At 43.4% G+C, this 13,450-nt stretch overlaps 2 protein-coding genes across 4 annotated transcripts; both read left to right on the top strand.

Annotated features, from left to right (window-relative positions):
• Nucleotides 1-6,882: 6,882 nt before the first annotated feature.
• uqcrh (ubiquinol-cytochrome c reductase hinge protein) lies at nt 6,883-8,820 on the top strand. Its single transcript, XM_077013641.1, has 4 exons — nt 6,883-7,029; nt 7,705-7,737; nt 7,853-8,014; nt 8,607-8,820. Exons 1-4 carry the CDS (start codon nt 6,985-6,987, stop codon nt 8,637-8,639), a joined length of 273 nt encoding a protein of 90 aa, XP_076869756.1. The 5' UTR covers nt 6,883-6,984; the 3' UTR covers nt 8,640-8,820.
• Nucleotides 8,821-9,272: 452 nt separating this feature from the next.
• On the top strand, nt 9,273-13,102 carry lrrc41 (leucine rich repeat containing 41). 3 transcript variants are annotated; one of them, XM_077015154.1, is made up of 10 exons: nt 9,273-9,576; nt 9,774-9,860; nt 9,945-10,015; nt 10,133-10,802; nt 11,181-11,405; nt 11,501-11,650; nt 11,773-11,850; nt 11,933-12,061; nt 12,141-12,213; nt 12,300-13,102. In XM_077015154.1, exons 1-10 carry the CDS (start codon nt 9,492-9,494, stop codon nt 12,517-12,519), a joined length of 1,788 nt encoding a protein of 595 aa, XP_076871269.1. In that variant the 5' UTR covers nt 9,273-9,491; the 3' UTR covers nt 12,520-13,102. The 3 variants fall into 3 exon arrangements, with proteins under 3 accessions (XP_076871269.1, XP_076871270.1, XP_076871267.1); XM_077015152.1 differs by having other exon boundaries at nt 9,275-9,576; nt 11,752-11,850; XM_077015155.1 differs by lacking the exon at nt 12,141-12,213 and having other exon boundaries at nt 11,752-11,850; nt 12,300-12,513.
• The last annotated feature ends 348 nt before the right edge of the window (nt 13,103-13,450 follow it).

Below are 13,450 nucleotides of genomic sequence, written 5' to 3'. Positions count from 1 at the left end.
AATACTCAAGGTCCCAGTTATACCCCAAATGTATCATGCCTTTATTGATCCTGCCTATTGATGCTTCCATGATTGCCTACGTGGTCCACGTGTGTCCCCAGGGTGTATGGAGAAAATCATGGTGAAATGATCGTCACAATAATGGCTATTATGGCTGCTTGTGCCACACACCCATGTCTGTGTAGCAGACGTCACCAAACACAGCCAAAACAACTTCAGCTGCTTATGCTAACGTGGAACATGAAGTCATGTGCTGTTTATTTCTGAAGACACTGACATGATGCAGGCAGACAATGTTCTGTCCTTCAACCCTGTTCAGCATTCACAACATGTCTAACAACTGAGTTAGAAAACACATAGACACTGGTCACCACCGATTAATGTCCCACTAATGATTAATGCCCCACTAATGATTAATGTCTCACTAATGATTAATGTCTCACTCACAGCAAGCAATGGGAACCCCAGAAGGGAACCACAGACACTACTGCAGATGTGAAGCTTTGTGACATTTACACTTAATCATGAAATGAAATTTAAAGCAATAATATGATGACTACATCTAGACCGTGAAGAAACGCAAGCACCATTTTAAAATGTAAAAGAGATAATATATGATACACTTACAGGTCACCATGACATTTACAAAAGTCATCTGAAATGTCAGAGTGAAATGCTAACCCTGACAGTAACGAGCATCACCATGGAGATAGCTTCACATCCACTCCCCATTTTCATAAACTCTTTTGATTTACACAGCACGCTGTAAACTGTGACCACGTTACCATGTCTTATACCTCATAATATCACATAAATATAACATACCTGCAAACGTAACCAACATTTTAAAACTACGACGATGTTGCAGGAAGCACAACAAAAAGAGATTTATAACTACAGTCTTCTGTGACATTTACAAAAATTAGCTGAAATGTCAGATTGAAAGGATTTCACTGACACGAAAGACTGAAGCATAATGGTTCTGCCTCCTGAGAGGAAGAGTCAGGTTTTCTGTTCCTGTGAACAGTAGAAAAGGGTGGAGACCTTTTCAACACATGGATGAAGACGGTGATGAAAACGAACTACAACCCTTTCAAAGAACACATCATTCCAACGGCAAAGTTAGTTTTGCTACATATACATTCCATGAAAAAGTCCAAGCAGCGCTGTGCAGTCCCAGCACGTCAGGGAGCTTCTCGTAAAGACTGCCCTGGTTTAACACCAGGGACTGCAGGACCAACCAGAGAGAATGTGAAAAGTGAAGATCAAGGTTGTCCCAGTGGTGACAAGACACTGCTGAGGCCTCTAAATTGGAGGAATTGTTGAAACAGACCCTCAGAATGTCATCATCCTCAGTCCAGAAGAACACAACCCTAGAACATAAAAAAAACTGCACACGGCAACCTCAACCCCTCTGGAAGTGTGGAAGGGTGAGACAAGGAATATATATATATATATATTTACTGACATCCACAAGGCACTGGCAAGACTGAAGAAGCCCCTTACTCAGATGTGCTTCAGGTAGATGTTGTGTATGGAGCTGCCTGAGGTCCACTGCAAGATAAACACCTGCGTGTACATCTGCATTTCCACTCTGCATCATTGTGGACTGTGTGGGCCTCACAGTGGCACAAGGAGACACGTGGACGTACAAAGGGTGAACGTATTGCATGTACTTGGTATTGTATATAATTGTAAATAGTATAATGTATAATGTTATAATGGGGGAAGTTAGTTTATGAATGGATGTCTACCAGCATCAAACTTTCTTTAAGCTTAAGGATTTGTCATGTAAACACAAACTTGAGGCAAAGGTTTAGGCAGATGTAAAAAACTGGATGGATGGTGGGGTCATGACATGACATTCATTAAGCTTAAGACCACACTGGAGAAAAGGAACAAACATATTTGTGGGCAGTACAGAACCGGAGGCCAGAAGTACGAGATGTTGGTTGAGTGGGTGCAGGGTGATAAAATTATTACATTTACCCAACAGTATCTTTTGTGACTCTGACATTCTAGTGACATTTTGCACATGTTTTTTTGCAAAGACTCTGAAGACCTGTGAGCATATCAAAAAAGGCCAACAACGCTAAGGAGATTTGATAGCAAAATTCTAGCAAATGTTTGGGCGGGGGGTTTTTTTCTTCAAAATGGACTTTAAATCAGAGTTGAAGTTGATACTTGATCTTTTGAATTTTGAGAGCCAATGTGCTTCTGGGTGTGCTGGGTGTGGCGGAACAGTTTTGTGCAGAAGGTTCTGACATTTTGACATATAGAGTATCTACACAGTAGGCTATATGTATGTGGAGAGGTGCAAAGATAACCCTGTTGTATAATTTTAGCCATTGAGTGGTTGGAGAATGTGTTAGGCCACAGATCACCCATCAGCCCTCAAAACCAACAGGTGAGCTGTGATAAATATGTTGGACAGTGACAGTGTTTTGTGGATTATGGCGGTGGAGGGCCTGAAGCCTGTATTTTAGGAAAAAACCGCCATGCAGGTTGAGACTCTAGACAAGTCAATTTATTTGAAATCTTAAATTGTTGAATCTAGCCCATCTATGGCAAATCAAGAGCACTTGCATGCAAACAGGTTCTATCTGAATCACTGACTACAGTTGACATGGTTCAGGGTATTACGGGACGTGTTTGGAGCAGGATTTTACAGCTCTACCTTTTGGCCATTTAAAAACTGACCAGTCAGGTCATATTTAAAGGTTCAGGTGGCTTATTCGTTTTACCACCTTTTTGTATAACAAGTCTTACTTGTATCATTATATTAAATACTGTAGATTCTTTAGCCGATGTACATGAAGATGGTTCAACTACTACAGACTTTAAACAGTGTTTTTCATCATCCAATACTCTTCATTTTGCAGTTGTAGGTACAAAGACCTGCACCATGTGGTTTCCTGCATTCTGAAAGTATATCTAGTTTTCAAAGTTTAGATGAGCTGTTCTTAATGACCTACCTACAAAAGAAACGAACAGTACCGTGTTCATACTGGTCTACAAGAGTATGTCTCCTAACAATAATGATGATACTGCGTTCATACCGGTCTACAAGAGTATGCCTCCTAATAATAATGATGATTATGCGTTCATACTGGTCTACAAGAGTATGTCTCATAACAATAATGATGAGAATGCAATCTTATTGGTTAACAAGCCTCTTGACAATTCTTGAGTGGCCCAGGCTGTGCCCTACATCTTTCCTAAATTCTATTTGTGTGTGTGTGTGTGTGTGTGTGTGTGTGTGTGTGTGTGTGTGTGTGTGTGTGTGTGTGTGTGTGTGTGTGTGTGTGTGTGTGTGTGTGTGTGTGTGATACTTATATAACACATTTTGTCACAAATCTGCTTTACATAAATCATATACATTGAATTCAGGTCCAAGCCTTTAATGTGTAACAGTAGCAACAAATAACTCCTAGAGAGCAAAAGGGTTTATGTTCATTTGGCCTGTTCATTGTGGCAGTCAGCTCCAGGCTAGCAGTATCTCTTACTGAGGGGATACGTTTTGTGTGGGATCCCATTGATCTCACAAAATGGGATCCCATTGCATGGGATCCTGGTTGCTGCATCATATTGTACCACGTGTTTGTGTGGGAGCCTATTTCTGTGAGATCAGTCTTAGAGTAAAACGTCACTGGGAATTGGCAACTTGCCAATAGCTAGCAGGCTAATTCAGGAGTCGTTCTCAGTAGTCTTGATGGCTGTCTTTACATAGGTGCCTACAGCTAAGGGATAAATATGTGGGGTTGATCTTAAAGAATCTTCTTTGTATATTTATGCTGTAGCTATGTGTGATGCTGAGGACTGGGATCCTGGTCTCTGTAATATGCTGACATTGCATAATACCTCCAGAAGGTTATCTACCAGGTTGGGTTTTGGCTGATCGCTGAACTGCAGTAGTCTAGTGGTGGTAAACATAGGCACTGGTTTGGTTTTCCTTACAGTGAGTGGTCTCATTTGTAGGGTTTAGTTGGTATTATAGTCCATGAAGAGGCCTATCCTCCTATCACCTCTGATTCCATGGGGCTGTGCCACAGCTTCTGAGACACTCCTTTAACAGCAGGTCATTGGGAACTACTTCATAAATACTTCATGAACAGTGATGCCGGTAACGCGTTACTTAGTAACGCGTTACTGTAGTCGGACTACTTTTTTCAGTAACGAGTAGTCTAACGCAACTACTATTTAAAAACTAGTAGTCAGATTAAAGTTACTTATCTAAAGCATCGTGCGTTACTATTTCTGCATTTCGGGGGAACGTAGGTTATATTTATTCATTCTTATTTTTTGGCTACACGTTTCTTACGCGGTTACGTCATCTCTGCTCTGCGGCGCCAAAGTCAGACGTAAGGAGAGGCTCGCCTTTAGCAGCTGGAAATACAGGCATTATTTTGATTTTATTTCGGCTAAGGAAGACAACATTAAGGTCCGTTGTACACTCTGTCCTGGCGACAGAGTGCTGTCTACTTTCAAAAACACAACGTCAAACCTGAAATAAAAAACCGGGGCTTGGCGGCGAACGTAAATTGTTACTGGGCGGGGTGTAAAATTGACTAAATTCAGTATTATATCGCGATCGATCGATCGCCGGTGGTTGGCGCCAGATCGAACTAGTAACTCATTGAATCATATATGTGGATCAGAGTTAAATAAACTAGATTTTTTTTCGGCGTGAGATATCGGAAGTGTGGCGTGTAAGCGTGTGAAGACAGTCAAATGCGTGTGTCTCAATGCGTGAGAGTTGGCAACCCTGTAAGTGGGCGGAGTTGAACAGAGACTGTCTTATTTATTTATTTAAAAAACATGTAAGCCTATTTCAAGAAAAAGTTTACAAATGCCAGTGTCATTTTTGATGTTCCGGTTAAAATACATGTCAATAAAGTGAGTATTGGCAGAACTGGTAGTCATTTTCATGTTATAGGGGCGGGGGATCAGCCTCTGCTGAAAGTAACTAAAAGTAATCTAACTTAGTTACTTTTAAAAGCAAGTAGTCAGTAACTTAACTGAATTACTTTTTAAAGAAGTAGTCAGTAGTCAGTAGTCGGATTACTGTTTCAAAGTAACTATGGCAACACTGTTCATGAATCAACTGATTCAAAACACATCACTTCTAGTCTTAAATCCTTCCACTGGCGTCCAGTTTTTCATAAAATTGACTTTAAGTTTATTCATCATGAATAGTTCAGGGCCGATGTATTTATCTGACATGATCAAACCACACATTCCTAACATGTCTCTTAACTCACTAGGAGGTCAGCACTAAACACACAAGAGCGGCATTTAATAACCACTCAGCTCTCGGAATCAGATTTGGAATAATCTATCACCAAATCTCAAAAGCCAAGAATGAAGAACAGAAACCTATCTAATCTAAAGTTCAAGCCCAAGACTCTGTGTTTAGCTCTCAGGGACTGTATTGCACAACTGTGCTTTAGTTCTGATTTTATGCACTTTATATTTTTTATTAAAGCTTATATAAAAATGTAATCTCCCTGTTTAATTCAATTTCACCTTACTGCTAAAATCAAATCCACAACACAATAAAGTGTGTCTATCAAAGGGGTCTCAATACTTTCTCAATCCATAAAATATAATGGGAGTCTTTGTGTGTATTTCATGGCTGATCCTCACTCCTTTGCAGTTTTCTACAGTTGTTTTATTTATCACTGACATACATATTTTATACTTTTACTATCATAACTTTTCCACATTGCCGCAAACTTATGGGGTCAAATTAGGGTCTTTAATGGTGATGAAAAAAAAAATAATATCACAAAAAAAACGTTCACAGCACGCCTTTCGCTCTTGGCCACGCCTCTTTCCCGGCCCCCACACAGAGGGTAAAACCGGAGCAAAGAAAAGAGAGAAGCGCAAAAAAAAATTATGAACGTAAAATGCGAGACGCAAAGAAAAGCAGTGACAAAGGAAAGAAACGCAAAAGGGAGAAAGTATTGCAAAAAAAAAAAGCAGCAACATAAAATGTGAAACGCAAAGAAAAGAAAGAAACGCAAAAGAGGGAAAGTATTGCAGAAACAAATTAGGAACGTAAAATGCAAAATGCTAATCTTATATTTGCGATATTATTATTTTTTCGTCACCATTAAAGACCCTAATTTGACTCCATACAAACTAGTATTGCACCTTGTCTGTAATTCAATACATCACTTTGTGTTCCATCTGTCCATCCATTCTCATCCACTTATCCGGGTTCGGGTCGCGGGGGCAGTAGCCTAAGTGAAGAGGTCCAGGTGTCCCTCCCCCCAGCCACCTCTTCCAGCTCTTCTGGGGAGACACCGGGGCTTCCCCAGGACAGCCGAGAGATATATAATCTCTCCAGTGTGTCCTGGGTCTTCCCCAGGTTCTCCTCCCAGTTGGACATGCCCAGAGCCCCTCACCAGGGAGGCGCCCATGTGGCATCCGGACCAGATGCCTGAACCACCTCAACTGGCTCCTCTATACATGGAGGAACAGCAACTCTAATCCTAGTCTCTCACCTCATCTTTAAGGGAAAGCCCGTTGTCACAAATAAATGTTTCTTAGTTCAAACTGTCTACTCTTCATCTGTGCTGTTAAATTAGATGAGACAAGAAACATTTTCTTGCATACAGGTAGTTTGATTTTAAGAATTTTATGTAAGGCTCTATCTGACCCTTTCACTTTCTGTTGCTTTGTTGTGACTATTCATTTGAATCAGTCCTGATTAAAGTTGTTCAGTTTATGGTCACTCTAATGCTGTAGTTCCCATTAAAATATAGTGTCTGGTCAGTATTACTGTACAGTTCTTACAGTTTTCCCATTCTTACTGTACATATCCCCGCGTATATGTTCAAAATCAAATCCGTTTTTATGTGGACTTTTATTTTAACATGCTTACCGGAACGACCGGAAATGTAGTCACATTGCACACATTTTGTCCTCCACTGGCCGTCGTCCTTCTGGTAGCAAGTTGTAGGGCAACTCATCTGAAACATGGTGTTTGAAGAGAAAATGATCTCCAACGGAGACCCACAGGAGGTACGTACGTCCCGGTCAACACTAGTGAGCAGCTCGTCCGTCACTCGTCCGGACCGCGCGTATCTGGGCGCGTTCTCGTGTCCGGGGACGCCGGTCTGGCGCGGAACCGACCCACCATGAAACCAGTCACGCACTGGGCTGCTCTCGTTTTCAGTGGTATTACACCAGTTCATTCAAACCCGTAACTTACTGTATGTACCGTTCGTAATGGCGACCCGGGTGGCGTTATGAGAGAGGCCGACCCGCTCTTCCGCTTTAGGCTGCGCTGGATGACTAATGTTTGAGGATTAGATGATTAAAAGATGTAATGTTATCTAGGGTGGTGTGCAGCGTTTTAAAGCATTACTCCAACATTACTCCAGCTGGGCTCCTATCACAACACCCAGCACGGTCATTACACGTCTGCTCTCAGACCCAAACCGGTGTACCGTGCACATCTCTTCCACACCACGCACGTCTTTACCAAACGTAATGAAGGTTGGATTTAAACGCACTTTTCCGTGTAGCTCTATGAGGTGTCGCTGCGTCTCATGTCCTCTTATCACTTGATTAAAAAAGATCAAATACAAACTTCGTTCTGCTTTGTGCTTGAATCTGAAAGGTCATTTATAGGTCATTTAATTTTGTAAAGGAACTGAACACTAGATCTAAATCCATATCGATTTTTCCATATAGGAGGAAGAGGAGGAGGAGGAAGAGGACATGGTGGTATGTTGGCACATTATTATTTGGAGAGATGCAGCTATAATCACATGTAGTTGTAAAGGGCTTTGGGAGTGTTATTTCACTGTGAAGTAAAACCTATTGGTGTATGTCAATGCAGGACCCCTTAGAGACGGTTAGGCAGAAGTGTGAGCAGACGGAGCACTGTGTCCACGCACGGGAGAAGCTGGAGTCTTGTGAAACCAGGGTGGGCTCACGGTCCCAGACCACGGAGGAGTGCACAGAGGAACTGTTTGACTTCCTGCACGCACGAGACCACTGTGTGAGTATGGGCACCTCTTCAGTCAGGCATCCTGAACTAGGTGTGTGACGCAGGTGTGTTGAGCTGTAGATATTTCTTCAGGTGTTTTGTGTTTATTGTTTGGTTATACAACCCCAAGTGTTGAGGCCTGTAGAGCATAATCTGTAGGCCTCACTCTCTGTAGGCCTCATACAAAGTCAAGAGTGGATTTCTGACTTGAGTAACTTTTACAAGAAAGCCTTGTATCTGACAGAGCAGGCTCGGTACTTAAAAAGTCATGTAAATAAGCCAGAATAAGAACAAAACAAATATTTATTGCTTCTGATGCCTCTTTGTTTCCTTTGCAAATCAAAGACAGTAGAAGGATTAGATGAGACCGTGAGCTCTGTTGAATATGTTCTGTGTGCGTGGGGCTGTCCACCTTTTGTGTAACGCTGGAGGAAAGGAGGTGACTGACACTGATGTCCTTTTGTGAAAACACTTGTGTATACATGTACACTTATCAGGAGGGATCCACAGGACTACAAGCAGGGTTAGCCTCTAGAACGCTGGTTATGGAATATGAATTGTTAAACATTGTAAAATAAGAGAAACCCCTTTTCCTGGTTTCTAGGTGTCCCACCATCTCTTCAATTCGATCAAATGATGCCCGTGACCCCACCGCTGCTTGTAGATGTCACCACTCACACTGGGCCTCGTTATTCGTGTGCAGTGTGATGACTGCTGACCGCGACACCAAGGTCACCCATCCATACCCAACACCAGTGTGTTTACGTTGTTGAACTGTTTCCATGTGTACATTTCTAAAATAAAATGTATAATCTGTATTAATATTGTGTTGGTATTTTTATTATAGTATATATATATATATATAATTATATAATGCCTGTCAAGAGTGCTTGTCAAGACAAAGACAGAAGTCACTTTATAGCACACAACATGTATAATAAATAATTTAAAATATAAATGAAAAATAAAATATAAATATTCTATTATGAAATGTGAAGGCAATTTCCCCATAACTTAAACATGCTTTACCATTCAGAACACATTCTCTAATTTCAATCTCTTGTGGATTTTTACTTTTGTACTACATAATTGCCACAGTATAGCTGATTTTACACAAAACAAATGTATGTAATTAAACATCAAAATCAATATTTTGTTATCGCATACACTAAATCTAAGAGTTTTATGTGCGTTATATCTGTTCAGTTTCAGTTAACGCTGATTTCAATTTGGAGCGCGGTTTAGGACTTTTACTTTGAAGATCGCGGAAGACATAGCTAACGGAAGTATATTACAATAGCTGTCTTCACATAGGCTATGGAGTAAAGATGTGTGGGCTTCATCTTAACTAATTATCTTTGCATGTTTGTAGCGATGTGTACGTGTTTGTCAGGTCAACGCACGGTTCTGTGGCCGGAACCAGTGAACATGTAATTTGTGTTTGAGGTTTTCTGCCTGTTAACAAAAAGGAGAGTTTGGATATTGACTCATGGCTACCGGCAGTTCGTCGCTCGTGCAGCTGTGCATCAAGACGGTCGCGCGACACATGGACGCGCTGGAAGAGCGCGTGCGCGGTACAGCAGCGTCTTCACCTTTTAGTGCAGCAGGGTCAGGCACGACAGGCCCAGTGCGACCCCAGCTGTGGCTACAGACCTGTTAAAACATGTGCAACCTTACTCATACATGCCACTTACATTTAGAACTGTAATTAATTTTAATGCAACTGTGCCCCGTTTTTAAAATCCCCATTTTAATGTTGAGTGTCTTCTAGATTTGCCAGCTTCACTGCTCAAAGACTTGATGCCCCATCTGAACATTTTCTACCTGGACAGAATAGAAAAGGCTGCAAAACTTAAAGGTAGACATCACCAGACGAGTTAAACGATCCTTTGAACAGTCAAGCGATCCGAACCATCGACACCAAAGTCTGTTACACTTTCAGGAGTATCTACGTCGTTTGCTTGGGCGGCGAAGTGGCAGGACTTAAATCGAACATGGAGATGCAAACTGAAGGTTTCGCACGATTCCTTTCCTGTCTGTGTTCCTCAGTGTTGTTCAATAAAGACACAGATGTGGGTGTTGAAGTGTACGGTGCTGTGGACTAATTAGAACTCTGTTTCACCGTTTCAGTTCATGTCTCCGGAGGCGGACTGGAAGCAGACGTGTCTGGAGAGTGTTTTCCACATGGTTCTGATGAGACGCACCCAAGTGCAGAACTCCTTCCCAGAACTCAGCGCTTCCGACGTTCTCTCCGTGTCTGCGCCGTACGTGCGTGTGCTCTCCCTCCACGCCACAGCGCGGGTCGTGTGCACGCGTCTGGCCTCCGAGGAGCTGCGACCCGTCCTGTCCGCTCTGGAGAAGGGGGTGAGGTCCCTCAGGATGCTGGACGCCAGGACGCTGCTCAGACATGGACACGCAGACGTGCTGTTTGTGCTCCACCGTCTGCTCGACCATGGGGCAGTGACGGAGGTGCTTCTGAGGAGAGCTCCTGATCACTCGGTCTTGGGCTGGTTCATGTCCAGATGTAGAGGTTCCCACAGGACGCCTTCAGCCGCTTCAGGGAGTTCTGGTGATGAAGATCTCTGGACGCGGGAGGGACCAGGTGCAGCCAAACGTCCTCGCTTGTGTCTGCTTGGGTATGAGGAGCAGGGCAGCAAGTGGACCCCCTCCTGCAGTGCTGATGGGCCGTGTCCCCAGGGGCAGGTCCGGTGTCTGGACCTGGAGGTTCCCACCCTGAGCACCGTGTCCCAACTTCTGCCTTCTTGCCTGGGACTCCACGCCTTCCACCTCTCCTGCAGCCGTAAGCAGAAACCAGAACCTGCGTTTGGTTGTTTGGGTTTTTATTGTGTCAAATGTCTGTTTGGGCTCCCCGTGTGTCATTTGTTCACCTCAAACCTGCTCTTTTCACTGAATGCTTGAGAAACCTGAAGAATCTTCAATGTTCCCAGTGGGTGCTCCGTAGAAACAGTGCACCATACTTTTATAGCACAGGAAGGACTCACCCATCTGATTACCTGAAGATATTGCAAGACATATTATATCCATAATATCATCTTTGTATATTTATTTATATTGTGCTGCCTTAATATAATTTTTTTTTATGTATGATGGATATCTACACTACTTATGCCCTGTTGCCATGGTAGTGCCTACAGCAAATGTGACCTTGTGTATTCAGAGCCTGTGGTGGAGGATGAAGTAGCCGACCTGGTGGAGTCCCTCACAAAGCTGTTCCTGAGCCCCCACTGTTGCCTAAGAGACCTGAGCGTTGGGAATGTGTGTGACCGGGGTCTCCTGGCCAGCGTCCTGACCGCCTGTCCCACACTCAACGGCCTCTCACTGGAAATCAACCTTCCGCAGGACCACAGTCCCTCCACATGTCCCAGCATACAGTCCCACCACAGTAATGGGCCTTTCCTGTGGTTTTACTGAAGATTCTACTGCTTGGCATGGGTTCAGTTTCTAATCAATTGTGGGATTTCTGTCTTAAAATTGCAGAACTGGCTCTTGAAAAGCTGTCACTGAAATCGTCAGCGTTCCAGACGACGGTTGTGAGTTTTCCGGCTGTGCTTGAACACGCTCCGGTGCTGACCAGCCTCCACGTCACCGGCGTCCGGCACGCCCGCGGGCTGCTTTGCATGTTGCCAGGTAACGTACTAGGAAGGAAACAACCTGGCACCTGCAGTAAATTAATTTAGATGCACCTGACCTTGCAGCTAACGCCTTCGTACCCGTTCACCCGCTTACAGAGTGTAATCCTCTCTTGAAAGAACTACGTTTGGAAGACATGAGTCTGGCAGACTGCCATCAGGAGCTCCTTCATCTTCTAGAGAACTCCGTTCTGGAGGGTAATAGAAAACACCCCTATTATTGACATATTTTGTTTTTAAACATTTTTATTGCAGTTGGACTGTATGTTTGTGGTTTCAGAACTGTCCCTGAGGGACTGTAGACTGCTGGAAAAATGTGCAGAGAAGAAGGACCTGTTAGTGGCGTTTGTGGAGGCAGCGAGGAGACGTTCGTCTCTCCGTGTCCTCGCACTGCCTCAGAACCGTCTGGGTGAGAATTACGATCGCCACAGCACAGAACACTCAAGACGTGACGTGACTTAAAACCAAAACTTCATTTCTTTCAACAGCAACAGGTGTCATCGAGATAGCAGACCTGTTTTTAGGAGAATGTTCCAGTAAAATAACTAAATTAGACCTGAGGTATGATGGCTGTTATAGTGTAGTTCTTTAGTCCTTCTGTGTCGTGTTGGTGAAGGATGACCACATTTCCTGTTCCTTCTCTGCAGCTCCAACTTTATCCTGCCTGCTGACCTGTTGGAGTTCAGTCAGAGGATGGAGATCTATCGCCCTGTCCATCGCCTAACTCTGGACCTGCGATTTAACCCTCTCGATCGTGACCCAGAGTTGAAAGGTCAAGCTTTGAGAAAGCTCCTCCCCTTTTGTAACATTCTGACTGACGGCTGGGACTCCAGGTCAACCTTGGCGGATCACGTGAGTGTGATGTAAGGCGGCTCACGTGGGCGTGAGCTACGTACTGTGCCACCACCAGCTGCAGATCTCCAAGCTGTGCTGGGACAGCTGTGTAGTAGCTAGTTTCACCACAGAACTCCCCCTGACTAGTGCTGGTTTCACCTGTGAAGAACTGGGTGACATGGAGGTCAATCACAGCAGTCCTTCCTCTGTGGGTCCAAGGTCAACAGTACTGTGGCCACCAACAGCAGCTTTAAAAAGAGAACACCACCAGGTGCTTTGTGGGTAATGTCTGGTGTTCATGAAATCATGAGAATACAACAAAAGGACCACTGGCATTTTTACAGAACTGACGTATTGCCCGACGTGAGGCCGTAGTCAGGAGGTGCTAAAGCAAAAGAAGTAAAATAAAACTACATTTTATTTAATAAGATGTGCAAAATTGAATAAACCTGTATTATTTCTTCTTTGAAATTAAAAGCCTGAAATAACTCTCCCTCATTAAGAGTGCTAATGGGGGCATGAAGCAGGTCTCGTGTGTAATGTGGCCCGTGGCGTTAGTGTAAGGGCGCCTGCATCGTTCGGTCCAGTGGTGAAGGTGTCACTGCGGTTCAGAGTCACTCTAGCAGCTGATTAAAATCATCCACCCACGAGTAGCTCAACACACTCCTGCTGACAGGAGCCTGTTCACAAGTTCAGGTTTAGAAAATAAACAGAAAAAAGGTGAAGGACTTCATAAGATAAGCTATTGTAAGATTCATTAGGCAAACAGCATGTTGTACTGTATTACATACATTATCATAAATGTTATTTGAGAATTGTTCCATTTGAGATGATTTGTGACGGAGTCTGTCCTCTTAATGTGAGATGGCTAACGTGTCTACCCAGAGATGGTGTAAAGGTGGAACAGTTGGGAATGTGAGTAATAACATCTTTGGAACTTTTTTAGAACAATTTTAATCAAGAT

This window comes from Brachyhypopomus gauderio, chromosome 8 (assembly GCF_052324685.1).
Source record: "Brachyhypopomus gauderio isolate BG-103 chromosome 8, BGAUD_0.2, whole genome shotgun sequence".
NCBI classification, from domain to species: domain Eukaryota; kingdom Metazoa; phylum Chordata; class Actinopteri; order Gymnotiformes; family Hypopomidae; genus Brachyhypopomus; species Brachyhypopomus gauderio.
This window is presented reverse-complemented; position numbering and strand designations above follow the sequence as displayed.